This window comes from Pongo abelii, chromosome 23 (genome assembly GCF_028885655.2).
Source record: "Pongo abelii isolate AG06213 chromosome 23, NHGRI_mPonAbe1-v2.0_pri, whole genome shotgun sequence".
Taxonomy (NCBI): Eukaryota; Metazoa; Chordata; class Mammalia; order Primates; family Hominidae; genus Pongo; species Pongo abelii.
In genome coordinates this window covers 26,972,796-26,995,778 of record NC_085929.1, presented here as the reverse complement: position 1 = coordinate 26,995,778, position 22,983 = coordinate 26,972,796, and the positions used below count along the sequence as shown (strand labels likewise).

At 53.2% G+C, this 22,983-nt stretch overlaps 1 protein-coding gene across 2 annotated transcripts in view; it reads left to right on the top strand.

Moving 5' to 3' along the window:
- The window catches only part of PI4KA (phosphatidylinositol 4-kinase alpha), a 155,162-nt gene extending 135,081 nt beyond the window's left edge, over positions 1–20,081 (top strand). Inside the window, exons 41-55 of one of the 2 annotated variants that reach the window (XM_024240188.3) lie at positions 308–475; positions 1,161–1,214; positions 6,365–6,485; positions 8,944–9,073; positions 9,986–10,056; positions 13,086–13,158; positions 13,259–13,329; positions 14,398–14,507; positions 14,991–15,095; positions 15,177–15,302; positions 16,320–16,440; positions 16,925–17,084; positions 17,786–17,875; positions 18,391–18,474; positions 19,672–20,081. In XM_024240188.3, the coding sequence (XP_024095956.3) occupies positions 308–475; positions 1,161–1,214; positions 6,365–6,485; positions 8,944–9,073; positions 9,986–10,056; positions 13,086–13,158; positions 13,259–13,329; positions 14,398–14,507; positions 14,991–15,095; positions 15,177–15,302; positions 16,320–16,440; positions 16,925–17,084; positions 17,786–17,875; positions 18,391–18,474; positions 19,672–19,723 (1,536 nt within the window). In that variant the 3' untranslated portion in view covers positions 19,724–20,081. Of the gene's footprint in view, positions 1–307; positions 476–1,160; positions 1,215–6,364; positions 6,486–8,943; positions 9,074–9,985; positions 10,057–13,085; positions 13,159–13,258; positions 13,330–14,397; positions 14,508–14,990; positions 15,096–15,176; positions 15,303–16,319; positions 16,699–16,924; positions 17,085–17,785; positions 17,876–18,390; positions 18,475–19,671 lie in introns of both variants that reach the window. The other variant, XM_054543085.2, reaches the window with a different exon arrangement.
- Positions 20,082–22,983: the final 2,902 nt, after the last annotated feature.

The following is a 22,983-nucleotide window of genomic DNA, read 5'->3' as shown; positions in this document are numbered from 1 at the left end:
TGAAACTAGAAATGAGACAACAACCACCACTTGACAACTTCAGTGCTATTCATGATTTTTCTGATTTCCTGTGTTTTCTATTCCTTGTCTGTAGCATTTATTTTGTTTATAGTAGAAAAAAATGTAATGCACTTCACCCTAATTGCAGTTACGTTGTTTTCCATAACACAACGGAAGCATCTTCCACATGGTTACTGATGCTTAGAAACATCACTTCTCATGGCCGTCCTTGTGTGGCCCGTGGACCAGGTATCTCCAGAGGTCCCGGGACTGCCCAAGCCACAGCATCTCCCCGCCTTCTCCGCAGTTCCTGGTCACCTGGCACACCATCGACGCCGATGCTCCAGAGCTCAGCCATGTGCTGTGCTGGGCGCCCACGGACCCACCCACGGGCCTCTCCTACTTCTCCAGCATGTATCCACCGCACCCTCTCACGGCGCAGTACGGGGTGAAAGTCCTGCGGTCGTTCCCTCCGGTGAGCCCAGGGCCCTGCTGAGCTGGCCTCTGATAGGACTGTTGGGAGGGGTCTTACCTGGTGAGAGGCACAGGCCCCACCATTGGCCATGAGGTCGCTCCGTTACATGCTGGTCCTTTCCCTATTTTTTGCTCAAGTAGTTGTAGAAGATGGATTTAATTCTAATTCAAATGTGTTCTCTAGTTACATTTGTTTTTTAACCTAGTGAGGTGTTTGAGTTAAAGACAAAGTTAACTTGAGTTTGATTACGAGGTGGCACGGCAGCTGTGCACACCCCGCACAGCAGTGCAGCCGTGCCTTGGAACCCCACAGTGACCTCGCCCGTGGAGGGTCCCTCACTCCTTGTGGGAGCCCAGGGAGCCCACGAGACAGCCATGATGATGGTGGAGAAGGGCCTCTGGAATATTCTAGAGTCTGACCCACAGCAGACCATTTCCCTGAGGCAGGCTCCCCAGTGAGGAGCGCGAGGCCTTCCCGCCCACTGAAGAGCAGGAGACTTGCTCCTTTTACCTGTTTCCTCCATTCCTGTGTTCTGAGCCATCAGTCATTTTGCCTGCCATCCTCTGGGCTTTCCCCAGTTCTCAGCCCTGCTGTGGGCAGAGCAGAAGCAGAGGCAGAGCCTGGGCTGTAGGGTTGGGTGGCTCTGCTCTCAGAAGTCATGGCCAACTCTGCTCCTCCTCCACAGGACGCCATCCTCTTCTACATCCCCCAGATTGTGCAGGCCCTCAGGTACGACAAGGTAAGCCCGCACCTGCATGGCCGTCCTCTTCACTCACAGAGTGTGTTACACACCCAGCCTGTGCCCGGTCTGTCCCCAGCCCTCACAGGCTCCTCAGAGCCTCCTCAGGGGCAGGGCTGCCCAGCAGTCCCCTTGCTCCCCCTACCCCAGCCCCTGTGATTGTCCCTTGATACCCAGTGCCGTGCCAGGGGAAGCCATGTTCACCCACTGCCTCACCCTGAGGCCCAAGCATGCTCTGTGGAGCGAGCCAGTTCTGGGGCTGTTGCCAGCCTGGTTAGGCGGCCTGGCCAGGCTTCCCACTCATCGGTGGGGTCACCTCAAATCCCTGAATCCTGCCCTCTTCAGCCGGAAGTGGTGAGGAAGATTAACGAGGTGACGTATGCATTAGTCTGCCAGGGCTGCATAGCGAAGCACCACAGACTGGGCAGCTTAAACAACAGAAATGTCTATTCTCAGAATTGTGGAGGCCAAAAAACAAAATAAACAAACAAACAAAAAACATGAATTCTGGAGGCCAGAAGTCCAAGGTCAGTGTTCGAATAGGGTTGTTTCCTTCTGAGGCCTGTCTCCCTGGCTTTTTTTTTTTTTTTTTTAAGAGACAGGGTCTCGCTTTGTCACTCAGGCTAGAGTGCAGTGGCATGATCTCAGCTCAGTGCAGCCTCAATCTCCCGGGCTCAAGCGATCCTCCCACCTCGGCCCCTCCCCCACTACCCCTCCCAAGTAACTGGGATGACAGGCGTGTGCCACCACGCCCAGCTAATTTTTGTATTTTTTGTAGAGATGGGGTTTCGCTATGTTGTCCCAGGCTGGTCTCAAAACTCCTGAGCTCAGGCAATCTGCCCACTTCCGCCTCCAAAAGTGCTGGGATTATAGGCCTGAGCCACTGTGCCCATCTCCCTGGCTTATTGATAGCCATCTTCTCCCTGAGTCCTTACAGGGTCATCCTTTTGTGTGTGTCTGTGTCCTAATCTCCCCTTATAAGAACACCTGTCATACTAGATTAGGACCCACCCTATTGACCTCATTTTACCTTAATCACCTCTATAAAGACCCTATCTCCAAATACTGTACCATTCTGAGGTCCTGTAACATATGAATTTGAAGGGACACAGTTCAGCCCATAATAGTATCCGTGGACATAAAGTGCTCAGCACAGGTCATGGCACAGAAAATATCCATGGGAATGACCACAGCCAGGAGCCCGAGCCTCCTGTGCCCTCGTGCCAGCCTGCCCCCTGCACCCTGTGTCTGAGTGCAGCTTGTCTGCCCTATTCCCCAACCCCAGGGCTGACCTCGTTTCCCTGGCTGAATTGGGCAGCAGACTCCATGTGTCCTGGCTGAGTCCTCACCACTCTGGCTCACCTGTGGGCTGGCTGAGTGCCATGGCTGGGTGTCCCAGGGGCTAGCCTTGGAGTCTATAGACCAAAGTGCTTCTAAAACAGCAGCCAGCCTTTGCTGAAAGACTGAGTCCTGTGGAGTCACTCACTGCCCTCACTAGGTAGTGCCACGCTCTCTGCACCTCTGAGTGGTGATATGTGTGGAGCCACGCTCACCAAGCTGGAGCCTTCACACTGGTGGCAACTTACAGGATTGTCATGAGGCACCTTCTCTTCAGGGACCTGTTTCCTTCCCCCTGGCTCCCCTCCCACATTATTTTCCCTTGACTACTTGGCTCTCTGCTTGCATACAGGCCTAGCATAAGGGTTAGATCCAGAGGCAGTGGGGAGGGGAGCCAGTACCCAGGGCCTCCGTGTGAACTCTTGGTGGTGGCTACCAGAGAAAGGCCGCCTGAAATGATTCTTCTGTGTGTGGTTGTACCAAATCAGGACTCAGTGAGTTTCACTGGTTTCTTTCTTGCTTTCCATTTTTAGGGAATTTTTGTTTGTTTGTTTTGTTTTGTTTTAGACAGAGTCTCGCTCTGTTGCCCAGGCTGGAGTGCAGTGGCATTCTTGGCTCCTTGCAGCCTCTGCCTCCCAGATTCAAGCAGTTCTCCTGCCTCAGCCTCCCAAGTAGCTGGGAATGAAGGTGCATGCCACCATGCCTGGCTTATTTTTTGTATTTTTAGTAGAGACGGGGTTTCACCATGTTGGCCAGGCTGGTCTCAAACTCCTGACCTCAGGTTATTCACCTGCCTTGGCCTCCCATAGTGCTAGGATTACAGGCATGCGCCACCACGCTCAGCCAAAATTTTTTTATTTTTATTTATTATTTTTTTTTTTTTTTAGACAGAGTTTCGCTTTTGTTGCCCAGGCTGGAGTGCGATGGCGTGATCATAGCTCACTACAACCTCCGCCTCCCAGGTTCAAGCACTTCTCCTGCCTCAGCCTCCCAAGCAGCTGGGATTACAGGCATGTGCCACCACACCTGGTTAATTTTTTTAATTAATTAATTAATGGCTAGGCACAGTGGCTCACGCCTGTAAGCCCAGCACTTTGGGAGGCTGAGGTGGGTGGATCACGAGGTCAGGAGATCAAGACCATACTGGCTAACAGGGTGAAACCCTGTCTCTACTAAAAATACAAAAAATTAGCCGGGCGTGATGGCGGGAGCCCGTAGTCCCAGCTACCTGGGAGGCTGAGGCAGGAGAATGGCATGAACCCGGGAGGCGGAGCTTGCAGTGAGCCGAGATCACGCCACTGCTCTCCAGCCTGGGCTACACAGTGAGACTCCGTCTCAAAAAAAATAATAAATAAATATTTATTTATTTATTTATTTATTTATTTATTGAGACAGAGTCTTTGTTGCCCAGGCTGGAGTGCAGTGGCACAATCACAGCTCACTGCAACCTCCGCCTCCCAGGTTCAAGTGATTTTCCTGCCCCAGCCTCCCGAGTAGCTAGGATTACAAGCGTGTACCACCACACCCGGCTAATTTTTGTGTTTTTAGTAGAGACAGGGTTTCACCATGTTTGCCAGGCTGGTCTTGAATTCCTAACCTCAGGTGATCCACCTGCCTCGACCTCCCAAAGTGCTGGGATTACGGGCGTGAGCCACCACACCCGGCCTACTTTTTGTGTTTAATAGAGATGAGGTTTCACCATGTTGGTCAGACTGGTCTCGAACTCCTGACCTCAGGTGATCCACCTGCCTCGGCCTCCCAAAGTGCTGGGATTACAGGCGTGCGCCACCACGCCCAGCCTGGAATATTTTTTAAGTTTAAAAAAATTTATATCACTTGTGGCAATACAAATGTATATACATATTTGTTTATACTTTTATAAAAACAGGAACAGTAGGCTGGGCGTGGTGGCTCACGCTTGTAATCCCAGCACTTTGGGAAGCTGAGGCGGGTGGATCACGAGGTCAGGAGATCGAGACCATCCTGGCTAACACAGTGAAACCCCATCTCTACTAAAAATACAAAAAAAGATTAGCTGGGCATGGTGGCGGGCACCTGTAGTCCCAGCTACTCGGGAGGCTGAGGCAGGAGAATGGCGTGAACCCCGGGAGGCGGAGCTTGCAGTGAGCTGAGATTGCGCCACTGCACTCCAGCCTGGGTGACAGAGCGAGACTCTGTCTCAAAAAAAAAAAAAGGAACAGTAAATCAAAAGTTAATAAAAATGGCCAAAGAGGGAGAGATCAGGATGGAAGTGACAGATATGTACCATATTTAATAATTTTGACTTTGGAACTCTGTCAGTGTTTACATAATCAAAAAGCAAACTTATATTTAAAAACACTACACATTGAACATTCATAGTTTGTCTTTAGATCCATTTGCTGGGTTAGAATTGGGAAACCCAAAGCGAGGACTTCTGCCTGTGTGGTAAGACCACCCCCGACTCACCCAGGTCAAAAATGTCCATCCAAGGGACACTTCACCAGATCAGTGGCCATAGATTCCAGGAGGCTGCCCAGAAAGGCCAGCTCACCTTTTTAAACCTAGGGCATGGAATTAAAACTGGAGTTTCAAAACTTACGGCTCTAGGAACAAAAAAAATTTTTTTTAATTAAAAAGAAAAACTGGAGTTACAACTATGAGTGGCGGAAAATGACCAAGAAGGAAGAGGAGGAGAGGTCCTTAGGATGGTGACCATAGTTGTGTATATTAGTCCATTTTCACACTGCTATAAAGAACTTTCTGGCCAGGTGCGGTGGCTCATGCCTGTAATTCCAGCACTTTGGGAGGTTGAGGTGGGTGGATTACCGGAGGTGAGGAGTTCAAGATCAGCCTGACCAACATGGCAAAACTCTGTCTCTACTAAAAATACAAAAATTAGCCAGATGTGGTGGCGTGCGCCTGTAATCCCTGCTACTCGGGAGGCTGAGGCAGGAGAATCGCTTGAACCTGGGAGGTGGAGGTTGCAGTGAGCTGAGATTGTACCACTGCACTACAGTCTGGGTGACAGAGCGAGACTCTGTCTCAAAAACAAACAAACAAACAAAAAAACTTCCCGAGACTGGGTAATTTATAAAGGAGGCTTAATTGACTCACAGTTCCACATGGCTGGGGAGGCCTCAGGAAACAGAATCATGGTGGAAGGGGAAGTAGGTCCGTCTTACCTGGCAGCAAGCGAAAGAGAGCAAGTGTGTGTGTAGGAGGAACTGTCAAACATTTATAAAACCCTCGGATCTCCTGAGAACTCATTCGCTGTCATGAGATCAACATGGGGGAACCGTCCCCATGATCTAGTCACCTCCCACCAGGTCTCTTCCTCAACGCCTGAGGATTAGAATTCAAGATGAGATTTGGGAAGGGACACAGAACCTAATGATATCAGTGTGTCAATTTGTGAAGGAGGTATCTCTGCATGTTTCTGGAACTTGTCTGTCACTTTGGAACATTGTTCTAAACAACCAGCTCACAAGTGAGTTTTTAGTACCCAGCCTGCTTTTTCTCGTACTTGACAACCCCAGAAATTGGTTTGAGAGTTGTGCTTCTTAAATCCACGGGAAGACACAGAGGAGACAAAGGCTGACTGTAGCCCGCTTTGCAACCCTGCCCCCCAGGTCCCAGCCACCAGCCAGCTGGAACTTGGCCTGGCCACCAGCTGGACTCACCACCAATCCTGGAGAGCTTGTCCACACCACTAGAACCACTGGGCCTCACCCTTGCCTGGCCTACCAAATGCCGGGAGTCAGCAGCTGCTGACAAGGCCCTCCTCGTGGAGAGGGCCGAGCCTGGCTGACAGGGACCTTGCTCTCCTGCAGATGGGCTATGTGCGGGAGTATATTCTGTGGGCAGCGTCTAAATCCCAGCTTCTGGCGCACCAGTTCATCTGGAACATGAAGACTAACATTTATCTAGATGAAGAGGGCCACCAGAAAGACCGTGAGTATTTTGTCCTCCCACAGGCCTCACTTCCTGTCTTCAGTGCACTGCCAAGCACCTTCTACAGCCCCCAGGGCTCTCCCGAGCCTGCACTGCCCCAGCTCACTGACCCCTCCACTCCCACCCTTTGCTGGGGCACTTCTCACCTTTCAGCACACAGGGGAGCAGGACCCCTCCTTCATGACGCCTTTGCTAACCTGCTGTCCAATGCCACCGTGCACTCCCAAGTGCGAGTGAGACCCTTCTGCCCCAGCGGCTGCTCCTCCAGATTCTCCACGGTCAACACACCTGTGACTGCGTGTGAGGAAGGGGCCGTCAGCCAGGGCAGCGGTTCCCAAATAGCACACCCTCGGGGCTCCTGCACTGTCAGAAATGTTTATTGAGGTCCTCAAAGAGCGCTGTTTAATGTGAGCATTAGCTGTCAGTGTTAACGAGGATTAGAGAGTAAGACAGAATTTCAGAAAATGTAAGCCTATTCATTACATGTTAATATAAATAACATCTTTTTGGGAAAATAACTTTCCCCAAAAAACTACAAAATGAGCCAAAAGAGTGGCATTTCCTTGTAGAAGATGGCTGGATTCTCATTCTTGTTCCACTTCTGCAGTTGGTCTGTTGCAGTGTTTCAGTTGAAGTGAATGTAGTTGAAAAAGGAAGTTGTATGTTAGTAGTCTCTCAGGTCATTGTGGAGATCCTTTTTGATACTGCACCACACTTGAGAAGTGGTAGTTTTTGTTTTCTTTTTTTAGAGGGAGGGTCCCTCTCCCAGGCAGGAGTGCAGTGGCACAATCACGGCTCACTGCAGCCTTGACCACCTGGGCTTAAGCGATCCTCCTGCCTCATCCTCCCAAGTAGCTGAGACTATAGGTGCACGCCACCATGACCGGCTAATTTTTAACTTTTTGTAGCTCAGCCTAGCTTCTTAATGATTACTTGCAGGCCGGGCATCGTGGCTCACGCTTGTAATCCCAACACTTTGGGAGGCCAAGGCAGGAGGATCACCAAAAAAAGGTTAATTGCAGTGTGGCATCTTAAACTTGGCAGTAAACTTCTCATGCTGTGTTTTGTTCAAGTCTGTCTATATCGCACCTGGACCCACAAAAGCTTTTATAACATCAAACGGTGGGCATTTATAAAATATAGGCCAGTGAGTTATGCACATCTTTCAAAGGTTGATGCATTTCTTTGTACAGTGTGGAAAAATCATATTTGTTCACATGCTGCCAGTCTTATCAGAAAGGGTTTTTTTTTTTTTTTTGAGACAGAGTCTTGATTAGTCACCCAGGCTGGAGTGCGGTGGCGCGATCTCGGCTCACTGCAAGCTCCGCCTCCCGGGTTCACACCATTCTCCTGCCTCAGCCTCCCGAGTAGCTGGGACTACAGGCGCCCGCCACCACGCCTGGCTAATTTTTTTGTATTTTTAGTAGAGACAGGGTTTCACCATGTTAGCCAGGATGGTCTCGATTTCCTGACCTTGTGATCCACCCACCTTGGCCTCCCAAAGTGCTGAGATTACAGGCATCAGCCACCGCGCCCGGCCCAGAAAGGGTTTTTAAGGGAAACTGTTGAGCTCACAGCAGCAGATCCAAGTTTTCAAAAAAAATGTTTCAGTTCCTTTGAGTGGAAGATTTATTTTTTGTTCATTTTCAGGAAAACATCTGCCACATCCCTAAGTCTGAATAACTATATTTTGTCTGTCAGTCATTTTTTCAAGTAAAAACAAAAGTCTGTGAAAAAGGTTAGTCCAGGCTCCAAAATCAGACAAGCTCCAGGTGCTTCTCAGGACAGCGCCTGCCTTAGATGCGGCAAGAGTGCTTCATGCAATCCCGTTTCATCACAAAGGATACTTTAAAAGCCAGATGTGATGATGCGCACCTGTAGTCCCACCTACTAGCTGTAGTCCCAGCAACTCAGGTGACTGAGACAGGAGGATCTCTTGAGCCCAGGAATTTAAATTCAGCCTGGGATTTGAATAGTGAGAGGCACTATTTAATAGAGCCCCGCCCACTGTGTGCCTCTATTAAAAAAAAAAAAAAGACATGTATTCAGAGTAGTATTTAATAAGAATTAATTTTCATTGCTTCACCTGTGACATTCATAAATGACACGGGCTTTTTTCTCCCTGCGTATGCAGCAGTGAGGATTCCACGCCCTGTGACATTGATAAATGACACGGGCTTTTTTCTTCCTGCATGTGTAGCATGTGCAGCAGTGAGGATTCCACATCCACTTGTGCGCTTGGCTCTGGCCTGAGCTCCGCTTAGGCACCAGCAGCTTTTCCCAGCAGTGTCGGCTGTGTCAACACAACAAAAGGGGCACACAGCAGCTGTTATGGTCTCACCAAGCCTGCAGAGCACACTCTGGGCACCGCCAGTCTGGGGCCTGGGAAACAGCACTGGTATTCCTGAGGGGCCTCTGCCACAGCCACAGAGACTCAGCCTCTTTGTTTCCTTGGCAGCTGACATCGGCGACCTCCTGGAGCAGTTAGTAGAGGAGATCACAGGCTCCTTGTCGGGCCCAGCGAAGGACTTTTACCAGCGGGAGTTTGATTTCTTTAACAAGATCACCAACGTGTCGGCTATCATCAAGTAAGTGCAGTGCTTCGGAAACCACCTTCTGGGATCTCGTTCCAGTCCCTGCAGCTTAACAGAATTGCCTGGGAAGCTTTAAAAATACCCATGCCTGGCCCCAACCAGATGAATGAGAGTCTCTAACAGTGGGGCCGCTGGTGGTTCTGATGGACAGCCAGGGTGGGTGGGGAAGCACTGCTTGGGGTGAGTCCAGGCTCTTGAAGGTATGGCAGAATGCACGGCCACGCCAGTTTCAGGAAACACAGCTTAGTTTCATTCCTGAGGTTTGTGGAATTTAGCACATGGCTTCACAATTTGAGGTCACCCTGCCCTCTCCACACTCTGAAGGATCGATCCTCATGGTGTCAAGAAAACCAGACTGCCTTTGCAGCTCCTGTCATCGTTTTCCTAGACTTTCCGTTCATGTGGACCTGACACCATCCTTGGATGTTGATGGCTTCGTGCATTCATAAGGGATGAAACCCTGGAGTCATCAATGCTGGGCACGCTGGCTGGGCTGTCTCCAGTGCTTACACTGCTCTGACCTTGGTCACTTTGAGGCCCTTTTCTGGGCTAGGTGCTGAGAATAGCAGTGCTGGCAGCTTCTAACCCATGAGATGAAGGACGGGAGCTAGCGTTTCCTGGGTGGCAGCAGGTGGCAGGCATTACCCCCACCACCCCCAGCCACACCCCCCCACACACAGCAGGGGCAGAGCCTGCCAGAAAACAGCCCTTCGGGGGCTGTCGGGGATTCTTCATGAGGAATGCAGGGCAAGAATCGCTGCCAGTGGTGCCTGGCTGTGCTAGGAGCAGCTAGAGCCGGGAAGAGAGGGACAGAGAGGGCAATCCAGGCAGTAGGGGCCCTGGGCTGTCCCCCAGCAGCCAGTTCCTCCAGGAGACAAAGCAAGAATTTCTTTTCCTGTTTCTCAGGCCCTACCCTAAAGGCGACGAGAGAAAGAAGGCTTGTCTGTCAGCCCTGTCTGAAGTGAAGGTGCAGCCGGGTGAGCAGGTGGCTTCTGGAGGCTCAGACCAACCTCTTCCTGCAGGCAGGCGGCGGGGCGTGAAGGCTGCTGCCCTCTCCAGGCACTGCAGGGTGTGGACACAGTGGCTTGGCCAGCCCCACACCTGCTTGGGCCCATGGTGCCTGGTGCCCCAGGACCCCAGCCCCTCCCCAGAATCTGCTGCTAGTGAGCGGGAGCTGCTCATCAGTGGGTGCCCTTCATCTTCATTGCTGCCTGCTGTTTTTCTGGAGGCTGACACTGACCTCAGTAGCTGTTACTCTAGAAGAGGGTTCCTGGGCTCCAGCATTACAGGAGCAGGTCACACAGATGAGGGGATGGTGGGCCCAGTGTGGGACGGCTCAGGTGTGCTGGGACTCATCAGCACCGCCCCCCCCACCGCCTCCATGGGAAGTCGCTCCTGGGTGCCTGTGGCCGTGGCCACATGGGAATTCAAGCTGAGCTTTTCAAGAGAAGATGGAAATCCAGACTTCACTGGGCAGCTCTCTCTCCACTTTTTTTTTTTTTTTTGAGATGGAGTCTTGCTCTGTCGCCTCAGCCTCCTGAGTAGCTGGGACTACAGGCGCCTGCCACCACACCCGGCTAATTTTTTTGTATTTTTAGTAGAGACAGGGTTTCACCGTGTTAGCCAGGATGGCCTCAATCTCCTGACCTTGTGATCCGCCCGCCTCGGCCTCCCAAAGTGCTGGGATTATAGGCATGAGCCACCACGCCCGGCCTCTCTGCATTTCTAACTATTGGCACAAACTTGTCTTCCAAACTCTGTCTGTCCTGTGCAGATGTTCACAGCGGCTGGTCTCAGCTGTGGAGTGCCCTGCAGGACCCCGGTTTAACCATTTCTTCCCAACACATTGCGTTGAGCTCACACAGCAGCTCAGCTTCCCAGAGAGGGCAGGACACGTAGGCAGGGCCTCTGTTCCCGCATCGGGAAGGCCACAACTGCTGGGGAGGGGCAAAAAGAGCTGGAAGCATTGTACTGCAAGGGGCATGCACAGAAGTCCCCAGCCCCTGGCTCTAGATTGTGTTGGCTGAGTCTTGCCCCAGAGGTCAGGGAAGCCAGCAGGGCTCTAGCAGGAGAGCACAGAGGGGCCTGAGTGTGAGCCACAGCCTGGAGCAGGCAGAAGGGCAGGTGAGGAAGAGGAGGAGATGGCATACCTCGCTCTCCCGGTACCCCACAGCAAAGCCAAGCTTGGCTGGCTCCCCTCAAAGCCCACCTCTCAGGGCTCAAGGAGCACACATCCCCCTTGGGGACTGGTAGTTCCTTGGCCAGAAACAGGCTTTCCCTTGTCCTCTTATTTCACACATTTACTGAGCACTCACTGAGAAAGGGGAGCCTGGGCCGGGCGTGGTGGCTCATGCCTATAATCCCAGCACTTTGGGAGGCCAAGGCAGGTGGATCACCTGAGGTCAGGAGATCAAGACCATCCTGGCTAACACGGTGAAACCCCGTCTCTACCAAAAATACAAAAAATTAGCCGGGCGTGGTGGCGGGCGCCTGTAGTCCCAGCTACTCGGGAGGCTGAGGCAGGAGAATGGCGTGAACCCGGGAGGCGGAGCTTGCAGTGAGCCAAGATTGCGCCACTGCACTCCAGCCTGGATGACAGTGCAAGACTCGGTCTCAAAAAAAAAAAAAAAAAAAAATTAACCAGGCATGGTGGCGCGTGCCTGTAATCCCAACTACTTGGGAGGCTGAGGCACAAGAATCACTTGAACCCAGGAGGCAGAGGTTGCAGTGAGCCAAGATTGCACCACTGCACTCCAGCCTGGGTGACAGAGTGAGACTCTGTCTCAAAAAAGCAAAAACAAGAAAAGAAAAGGCATGACATTAGGTATTGTGGCTGTTAAAAAGATGAGTAAGACATGGTCCCTGAGCTGAAGAAGCTTGAACTCACAGAGATATAAAATAAGTATAAAGAAACAACGTTGGCCGGGCGCAGTGGCTCATGCCTTAATCCCAGCACTTTGGGAGGCCAAGGCAGGTGGATCACCTGAGGTAAGGAGTTCCAGACCAGCCTGGCCAACATGGTGAAACCCCGTCTCAACTAAAAGTACACAAATTAGCCAGGCGTGGTGGTGGGCGCCTGTAATCCCAGCTACTCAGGAGGCTGAGGCAGGAGAATCGCTTGAACCCGGGAGGCGTAGGTTGCAGTGAGCTGAGACCGAGCCACTGCACTCCAGCCTGGGCAACAGAGCAAGACTCCGTCTCAAAAAGAAAAAAAGAAACGTGTTAGACGAAAGTCCTGAAGGCTGGGAGAACCAAGGACAGTTCATGGACATAGTGACATTTAAGTAAGGCTTTTGAGAGAGTAGTATTCAAATGGGTAAGGAAAGCCAGGCGCGGTGGCTCACACCTGTAATCCCAGCACTTGGGAGGCCAAGACGGGTGGATCACTTAGGTCAGGAGTTTGAGACCAGCCTGGCCAACATGGTGAAACCCCATCTCTACCAAAAATACAAAAATTAGCCAGGCGTGGTGGCAGGCATCTATAATCCCAGCTACTCAGGAGGCTGAGGCAGAAGAATTGCTTGAACCTGGGAGGCGGAAGTTGCAGTGAGCCAAGATCACACCACTGCACTCCAGCCTAGGTGACAGAGTGAGACTCTATCCAAAAAAAAAAAAAAAAAAAAAAAAAAGGGACTCCAAGAATGGAGGGCTGTTCAAAGGGTTGCTCAGGCAGGTGGAGGCAGGACAGGCCTCACACGCACCCCCAGAGGCAGTAGGGCTGTATCCGTGAGGATGGGGCTCAGTGTTCCTCCAGGAAGAGCGTTTCCCAGAAGGTGCAGACTCATTTGGTCGATGGCTGGAAGAGTCGAAGAGTCAAGGAGGACGGACCCTTAGCGGCCACAGAATAATAAGTTAGTGGTGCCCTGGACAAGGACCAGAGGCCCCTCCACAGGGGTGGGGTGTGCCTGCAGGGTGGACATGCACGTAACATCCATGTTGGAAACTGACTCTGGCCTCACCTATGGTGACACATGCACTCCCTGTGACTGCCTCTGTTCCTGCACAGGCTGCTACCTGCCCAGCAACCCCGAGGCCATCGTGCTGGACATCGACTACAAGTCTGGGACCCCGATGCAGAGGTTGGCGCCTCACCCTGCCCATCCCCCGCTTCGACAGCGTCCGCGTATGAAGTTTTTCTCGGCTGCATCATGGGTGCCACATTCTTTTTGTTGTTTTCAGTGCTGCAAAAGCCCCATATCTGGCCAAGTTCAAGGTGAAGCGATGTGGAGTTAGTGAACTTGAAAAAGAAGGTCAGTAAAGAACCCTGATTTTGTTTGGGAGCTCAGTGCTTTTCCTTGCTAATGCCAGTTTCTTTTGGCATGTGTTTAATTTAGTACAGCTCTCCATAAAAGATGATGTCTGTCCATCTGTCTGCCCTCACTCAGTCAGACCCCTCATTGGGGGATGACATGGAGCTCAAGTGCAGTGACAGATGTGCCACCCCAGAGGTCTGTCTGCCGTGAGTCAGCTGGCATACTCCAGCAGGCTCCTTCCTGAGGCTGAGGGGCCTGGGGCCGTTGTGGGGTGTTAGTTTCCCAGGGCTACTGTACAGACGATCTCAGTTCTGGAGGCTGGAGTCCATCATCAGGGCCGTGCCCCCTCTGAAGGCTCTGGGCAGGTCACACCTTGCCTCCTCAGCTTCTGGTGGTGTTGCCAGCAGTCCTGGGCACACCTTGGCCTGCAGATGCTCCACTCCCATCTCCGCCTCCCTCTTCCCATGATGATCTCCCTTGAAGGACATCAGTCATTGGATTAGGGACTGTCCTAATCCACTGTGACCTTGTCTTAACCTAATTACATCTGCAAAGACCCTGTTTCCAAGTAAGGACACATTCTAAGGTTTGGGGTGAACATGAATTTTAGGGAGACACTCTTCAACCCAGTACAGACGGTGTGGCCAGCTGTGGAGAGGGAGCTGCCACCCCTTGCAGGGACCTGCCTCCCATGGCCCTGTCCGCACACTGGCCCCGAGCCCTCCCAGGACCCCAGTGTACAGACACATTCCTCCTGCCCCCCAGCTCACAGCACCCAACACTGACCCAGGCACACCTGGGTCTTCACTGCAGATGAAATGGGGCTCTGTTTTTAGTTCCATGTAAGCCTAAATGTTCTTAGACTCCGACCCTGGATTCCACCTGCTGTTCCAAGGCTTTCCTTGGGCCCTGCTGGGCTCCTTCTTGGCCTCCTTGGAGCTTCGAAGAAGTGATCCCCAAGATTGCTGGGGTTCCTTTCAGGCATGTGAGAGGACTCATCCCTGGCCCCCTCAGAGGGCTTCTCATTGCCTACAGGCTAACAGCGGCCTCTCTCCCTGCGGGCAGGTCTGCGGTGCTGCTCAGACTCCGAGGATGAGTGCAGCACGCAGGAGGCTGACGGCCAGAAGATCTCCTGGCAGGCAGCCATCTTCAAAGTGGGAGATGACTGCCGGCAGGTAAGCAGGGTCAGGCCTCGGGTAGGCCTGGGGACTGAGCTTGCTGCTCCCCAAGGCTCCAGGCCTGCCAGAGTCCAATCTCATATGCAGAAATGTGAATCTGTTCCTTCTCTTATATGGTTCAGGTGCCACGGGGTAAATTAGGGCTTCTGCAAAACCCAGAGGCCTCCCCTTCCAGCCCCTTTCCCACTGTCCCCGCCATGCCAGTGCCCACCTGAGGGAACTGCCCAGGGGTTGGGTGCCTTATCTCACACACCCCACCAGACAGCTCAGCCTCATGCTCAGCCCAGGGCCTGGTGGTCCCAGCAGCCTGAGTCCAGCCCCCGGTGGTCAGAAAGCAAGGCCTTCCAGACTCTTGCTCGACTGTGGTCTCCCCACCTCACTCCATCTCTGGGTGCTTGGCTTTTGTCCTGCATGAGCCAGAAGAGCTGCTGGGGTGCAAGGAGGCCAGCTGACCCCATCCTGCGCCTCCCGGCTTCCCAGGACATGCTGGCCCTGCAGATCATCGACCTCTTCAAGAACATCTTCCAGCTGGTCGGCCTGGACCTCTTTGTTTTTCCCTACCGCGTGGTGGCCACTGCCCCTGGGGTAAGTTCCCTGAGTGGAGCCAGTAGGGCAGCCCTGGGCACCTCGCACCCGGTGGGCCTCAGAACTGGCCTTTCCTCCTAGTGCGGGGTGATCGAGTGCATCCCCGACTGCACCTCCCGGGACCAGCTGGGCCGCCAGACAGACTTCGGCATGTACGACTACTTCACACGCCAGTACGGGGATGAGTCCACCCTGGCCTTCCAGCAGGTAGCCAAGGTGGCCACAGGCCGGGGAAGGTTGTGTGCACTCCACCCCACCCCAGCCACCCATACCCAGCCTCCACCCACACCCTGCTCTCCTCAGTCATCCTTTGTTAAGGGTTAAAACCAGGGCACCTGGGCTGGGCACGATGGCTCACGCCTGTAATCCTAGCACTTTGGGAGGCCGAGGCGGGTGGATCACGAGGTCAAGAGATCGAAACCATCCTGGCCAAAATGGTGAACCCTGTCTCTACTAAAAATACAAAAATTAGCTGGGCGTAGTGGCACGCGCCTGCAGTCCCAGCTACTCAGGAGGCTGAGGCAGGAGAATCGCTTGAACCCAGGAGGCAGAGGTTGCTGTGAGCCGAGATTGCGCCACTGCACTCCAGCCTGGGCAGCAGAGTGAGACTCCATCTCAAAAAAAAAAAAAAAAACCAGGGCACCTGGCTGGGCGCAGTGCTCACGCCTGTAATGCCAGCACTTGGGGAGGCCAAGGCGGGCAGATCATGAAGTCAAGAGATCGAGAACATCCTGACCAACATGGTGAAACCCCATCTCTACTAAAAATAAAAAAATTAACTGGGCATGGTGGTGGGCACCTGTAGTCCCAGCTACTCGGGAGGCTGAGGCAGGAGAATCTCTTGAACCCAGGAGGCAGAGGTTGCAGTGAGCCAAGATCGTGCCACTGCACTCCAGCCTGGTGACACAGCGAGACTCCATTTAAAAAAAAACACCAGGGCATCTGTAAGCCACTTTGGGAGTCAAAAGAATGTAGAGCTGGGCTGGACTCCTTAGAAGAAAGTTAAGTTCTGGGTGTGGGAGGAAGTGCCTGCACCCCTACATCCACAGACAGCCCCTGTCACTCCTGCTGCCGAAGACTGGCTTGCTGATTCGGGCTCTGCCTCCACAGTGGGGGCACAGAGCCAGGGAGAGTGCTCACAGGCCCAGGGATCCTGGGTGTGGGACCAGGGAGAATGCCCACAGGCCCCAGGGCCTTTGTGAGCCCAGGGCGCTCTCTACACAGGCCCGCTACAACTTCATCCGAAGCATGGCCGCCTACAGCCTCCTGCTGTTCCTGCTGCAGATCAAGGATAGACACAATGGCAACATTATGCTGGACAAGAAGGGCCATATCATCCACATCGGTCAGCCAGCCACAGCACCACCCTCCTCTCCCTTCACCCCTGGCACCCAGGGGTGGATAGGGATCCCCACCCCACAGAGAGGAGCATGCCCAGGACCACCCTGCCAGGAGTGTCAGGGTCCAGCTCTGAGGTCCGAACTGTCAGCCACCAAGCTGTTCTGCTGTAGAGGGTGCCTGGCCCCGGCCCCAGGGAGCTGGGGCAAGAGCCGCCATTGCTCTGAGTCAGAAGCTGGAGCTGGGCGGAGTGGGGCTCGTCCAGGTTCAGTGTCCCAGCTTGGCTCCTTCCTCCACTTCCTCCCTTCTCTTTCTCTGCCTGCTGCCCCACCACCCACCCCATCACTGTCCGCAAGAAAACACAACCTGCCTGTTGGGGGTGGAGGGGATGCTCCTGTTGCAGAGTCCTTTGCCACTCCTCAAAACAGACCACTTGTGCCTGCGCGCCCTGGCTCCTACCCAGTCACAGGCAGCTCTTTGGGGTTTTGCAGACTTTGGCTTCATGTTTGAAAGCTCGCCGGGCGGCAATCTCGGCTGGGAACCCGACATCAAGCTGACGGATGAGATGGTGATGATCATGGGGGGCAAGATGGAGGCGACGCCCTTCAAGTGGTTCATGGAGATGTGTGTCCGAGGCTACCTGGCTGTGCGGTGAGCCTGGGTGAGGGCCAGGGTGGAGGCGGAGGGGGTGTGTGGAACGTTCTGAGGTCCCCTTTAGGATGAAGGGAATCCAGTTCCAGAGAGTGAGGTAGGTGCTAGCAGCTGCCTGCTGACCTACACCTATCCTTTGGTCACCTCTGTCTGCCCACCTGTGCCAGTAAATTCTTGCTCTGGGCATCTAATTCCAACCACCTTCCCCAGTATCTTGCCCACGCCTTCAGCCATGGGCTCTCCCTTTCTGGGCATCCCATCCACCCTGTCACCAAAGCCTGAGCACCTGCCACCCCACAGGCTACGTGCCAAAGATGGGCTTTGTCCCAGTTTCATATACAGGTCACTTGGCCAAGGCCACAGTCCAACCTGGGTTCATCCCCACTGCCCTGCAGAGAAAGGCAGATCAGCGTGTCTGCATCCCACCCAGGTGCAGAAGCCATGGCCGGCAGCCTTACGTGGGGGATAGGGCAGGACACTCAGCCTGTCCAGAGTGCATGTGAGCAGCCCTTACCTGAGCGGTTCAGGTTACCGAGTACAGCAGATCGAAAGTTGCCTCGGGGATGTGCAAGATGTGGCAGGCGAGGTGGGTGGCAGGAGCCCACACCTGAGGCTGTTGGCATCAGCCAGGCCACAGGACTACAGGCAGGGCCACCACCTAGGTTGGCCTCAGCCCACTGCTCCCTCCTCTCTCTCCCCAGGCCCTACATGGACGCGGTCGTCTCCCTGGTCACTCTCATGTTGGACACGGGCCTGCCCTGTTTTCGTGGCCAGACAATCAAGCTCTTGAAGTAGGTTCCTTGGTGGACACGCAGGCCATCTGGGGGACAGTTGTCCATTAGCTGAGGCTCCATCCAAGATAGGTACCTTTTGTGTAATTGTCACTGTGGTTGTCATCTCCTTGGAACCTCCTTGGTGAGGCTCTGCCCCTGTACCATGCCTGTGAGGGGCCCCTGCTTGTGCTGGCCACACCAAAGACCCACCCAGGGGCCTCTATTTATGTCAAGGATGCTATGTCCACCCCACCTCGACCCTAAGGTCCGGGGCTGCAGTAGCTTAGCTCCCCAGTGCTTAGTCCCTCTAATGCCATGGGGCCACTCAGGTGATGCTGGGAAGGGGACAGGGCCCATAATAGGCCAGGCGTGGCCTTCACAGCACCCCATCTTCCAACATGTGGACCCCAAAGGTACATTTCCAGGGCGTGGCTCTCAGCTGAAGTCCGTCCCCATGGAAGACCCTCCTCCCACTGGGCCAGGGAGCCAGCACGGCCCTGCCCATGGCAGCCCTGACACAGCCTCTCCCCCAGGCACAGGTTTAGCCCCAACATGACCGAGCGCGAGGCTGCAAATTTCATCATGAAGGTCATCCAGAGCTGCTTCCTCAGCAACAGGTGAGTGCCCCGCCCCCCTGCCTTCACCCACTGCCTCGGCAGCCACTGGGCACCTGCGGGGCCTTGCCTGCACCAGGCGATGAGGATTCTGCTGTCCCCAAGCTGCCCCTCTCGTGAAGACCCAAGCCTTGACAGGAACTCTTGAGGAGCAGTGGGGTGCTGGTTTAGGGGGCTGTGGTGTGCTGAGGGGAGCACTTGGCAGAGGCCGGGCCTACCTGGGCAGGGCCCGTGAGGCCGAAGGAGCAGTAGGGGCACAAGGCCAGGAGTATTAGAACTGAGTTTGGTGTCAGGCCTCCCTCCTCCCAGGAGGGCTGAGGAGTCAGACCCCACTCCTTCCCTGTGCCTGCCTCAGGCTGCTTCGTGGGCAGTGACTGGAGGTGCAGGCTGGGCTGCTGGTCACTACTGTGGTGGGAGGAGATGGGTGCAGGGGGCCCTGGGGAGGGCTGGCTCAGGGTCCGAAGGCGGAGCACCGGGCTGACAGGCTCCCTGCTGTGGGAGTCAAGAGGTTGCTTTGAGGGGTCTGGCTTGAACAAAGGGAGGATGGCGATCCCAGCAAGTGAGCCATCCCCGAAGGGGGCAGCACTTAAACATGTGGGGTTGGTAAGGCCCTGAGGGGCCTGTGGGGGCCCAAGGCTGTGCCATGGGACAGACCACATCCAGACTACGAGGAGGGGCCCAGGCATGGCCATCTGCATGACGAACTGCCGGAGGAGCGTGAGAGGAAGCTGAGACCTGCCCCCAGGTGGCGCCCGGGTCCGGCACCCTAACAAGGGCACTGTGGAGGCTGGGCACAGAAGGAGCTCTTGCTGATAGGAAGCAGAGAAACCAGGCAGCCAGGACCTCAAGAGGGGCTGGGGCAGGGCGAGAAGGGGCTCTCCAGAGGTGCAAGGAGAGCATACAGACCCCTTGGAGGCATCTGGCCAGGACGAGCCAAGGGGCCCGAGGCCCACGTGGCAGAGCAGTGGCTCCCACGGATGGAAGCGGTTTGGCTGAGGAGCATGAGGTGGCCTCGGAGGCCCCCGGGTTGGAGCAGGAGATGTGGTCACTGGGTGGGGGAGGGCACGCCCGGGACATTTGTACCTTCAGGTGCTGGGCAGCCATAAGGGGCTGATTGGACAGGGAGGGCTCCCTGCAGGGGAGGGACTCCAGACCTCACTGGCCCCTCGTATCTCCCTTCACTCTTCCTTGGCCTTTCAGGAGCCGGACCTACGACATGATCCAGTACTATCAGAATGACATCCCCTACTGAGGAGGGGACCTCCGAGGCCCTCCGCCCCATGTGCCCTCGAAGCTGCCCCACAATCATGGAGCCCTGCGACCTCCCCATCCTGCCGCCACATGCCATGGAGAGGCCTGTGGCCCGAAGAGCCTGGTAGCGCCTCCTGGGGCAGCACGTGGGTGGCGCAGCCTTGGTAACGCCATGGACTGCAGCGACAATCATTGGATGGTGCTGTCTATGCACGGGTGTGAGTCCTCTGTTTGCACTGGACATATTCCCTACCTGTCTTCTTTCATAGGTACATGAAGTATTTTCTTGTGTATAAAAAAAGATATAAGATTTAACCAACATCAACAAAATAAAAACCCAAAATAGTGCTGTGTTGGAATCTGTGAGGTTTTGTGTCAAGTCCTAAGTCCACCTTCAGCCAAAGGGCAGTTCCTGGATTTGCCCCTAGAGAGGGGGGCCCAGTGTTGCCTGCACTCACAGGCTGGGGCCCAGGAGCACAGGTTGTGGCTTAACAAGCATGAAATTCCCACAATCTCACCACGGCATAGGTGCACCAAAACACACATTGTGTTTGTCCTGACTGCTGTCTGCCCGCTCCAAAGCTGTCTCCCTCAGGGCTGCCGTGGGGGCCTGTCTGTGGCTCTCCGCAGCATCTTCCCACTGCTCTAGTCTTTCCCTCTTGCTCGTTTTCAAATGCTGTGCTCTAGAACTCCAAAATCTTTGTGTGACTAGACCCAGCAGGCATCTACTCCCACCCACCGAGGCCCTGCATCTGAAGCAGATAGGAATAAAGACCTGAAACAAATGAGAAACTCCAAAAGATCAGCTAAACAGCAGCAGGTAAGAAGAGAAAATCAGTGATCAGAACAGTGAGATGACCAAACATGCAGTGTGAAGGAAAGGAAAGCCAAGCGGGATGGCTCCTAATCCCAGCACTTCAGCAGGCCAAAGCGGGAGGATTGCTTGAGCCCAGGAGTTCAAGACCAGCATAAGCAACATGGGAAGACCCTGTGTCTACAAAAAAATTTAATATTAGCCATGTGGTGGTGCATGCCTGTAGTCCCAGCTACTCAGGAGGGTAAGATAGGAGGATCACTTGAGCCGAAGAGCAAGACTCCAGTGAGCTGTGATGGTACCACTGCACTCCAGCCTGGGTAACAGGGTCAAAAAAAAAAAAAAAGAAGAGTTGGATGAAAAGCTCCGGTCAACTTTTTCTTTTTTTTTTTTTTTAGACGGAGTCTCACTGTCGCCCAGGCTGGAGTGCAGTGGCGCGATCTCTGCTCACTGCAACCTGTCTCCCAGATTCAAGCAATTCTCCTACCTCAGCCTCCTAAGTAGCTGGGATTTCAGCTGCACGCCACCACACCCAGCTAATTTTTGTACTTTCAGTAGAGAAGGGGTTTCATCATGTTGGCCAGGCTGATCTTGAACTTCTGGCTTCAGGTGATCTGCCCGCCTCGGCCTCCCAAAGTGCTGGGATTGGAAGCCACCATGCCCGGCCCCAATCAACTTCTAATGGGATTTCCAGAGTTGAAAAACACAAATATTCAGCTTTAGGAAGCACAGTTGAGTCCTGAGCAGTACAAATAAAAATATAGGCTCCGCACAGTGGCTCACATGTGTAATCCCAGCACTTTCTGAGGCTGAGGTGGGTGGATTGCTGGAGTCTAGCAGTTTGAAAACAGCCTGAGCAACATGGCAAGACCCCATCTCTACAAAAAATACAAAAATTATCCGGGCATGGTGGCACAAGCCCATAGTCCACCTACTCAGGAAGCTGAGGTAGATAGCTTGAGCCCGGGAGGTGGAGGTTGCAGTGAGCCAAGATCACACCATTGCACTCCACACTGGATGACAGAGTGAGACTGTCTCAATAAAAAATGAGTCAGCATATAAAAGTTAAAAGGAGTTTTAAAAGATACTAATCCAAAAGAAGGCAGAAAAGGAGAAACATAATAGACTTACCAGCCCAATTTAAAAGTAAGGGATTATAAACATGAATTGAGGAAGTGAGACCCAGTTATGTGCTGATTATAACCAAAGCACTTTACATATGAAGACAGATCTAAGATGAAAATAACAGATGGTAAAGACTGGCCATCCACAATCAAAATGTGTATGGGTGTTTATGAAGGGGCATTTCACAATAAGCAATTGACGGCGCTACCAACAACAAAGTAAACACAGGAGCCCTCAACAAGCCTGTCATCCACCTGGACGTGCTGGGTATTTAGAAAACACTCTCGTCCTGGCATGGTGGCTCACACCTGTAATCCCAGCACTTTGGGAGGCCAAGCCAGGCGGATCACAATGTCAAGCGATCAAGACCATCCTGGCCAACATGGTGAAACCCCGTCTCTGCTAAAAATACGAAAATTAGCCGGGCATGGTGGCATGCATCTGTAGTCCCAGCTACTTGCAAGGCTGAGGCAGGACAATCACTTGAACCCAGGAGGTGGAGGTTGGAGTGAGCCAAGATTGCACACCACTGTACTCCAGCCTGGCGACAGAGCGAGACTCCATCATCTCAAAAAAAAAATCACTCTGTCAACAGCAACAATACACTTTCTTCTCAATGTTCATTACAAGCTTTGTGCTGGGCCACAAAACAAGTCTCAGTAAATGAGAATTAAAATCACGCAGAGTGTATTATCTGGCCACAGTGGAAATTAGGACTCAATAACAGTAAGATATCTGGAGAAAATGTTGGCCAGGCACGGTGGCTCATGCTTGTAATCCCAGCACTTTGGGGAGGCCAAGGTGGGTAGGATCACGAGGTCAGGAGATCGAGACCATCCTGGCTAACACAGTGAAACTCTGTCTCTACTAAAAATACAAAAAATTAAACGGACGTGATGGCAGGCGCCTGAAGTCCCAGCTACTTGGGAGGCTGAGGCAGGAGAATCACTGGAACCCGGGAGGAAGAGCTTGCAGTGAGCCGAGATCATGCCACTGCACTGTAGCCTGGGCGCAGAGCAAGACTCCGTCTCAAAAGAAAAAAAAAAGTAGCGCATGTGATCAGAGGAAAAAGACCTAAGATGCTTTAAGGCGGTTTAGGGGAAGATGACAGCGAAGAATACCAGAATACAGAGTGTGACTTCCCAAATAATCAAACAGAAGGAAAGGGGAGCATTGAAAAATCAGGATCAACATGTTACAAATGGTAGAAATAAATTCAAATATGGTAGAAATAATTTCAAATCACAATACTTGAAAAGGCAGCTTGTCAAATTGGCAAAGAAAAAAGTGTCAAATGCTATGTACAAGTTTCTGGCAATATG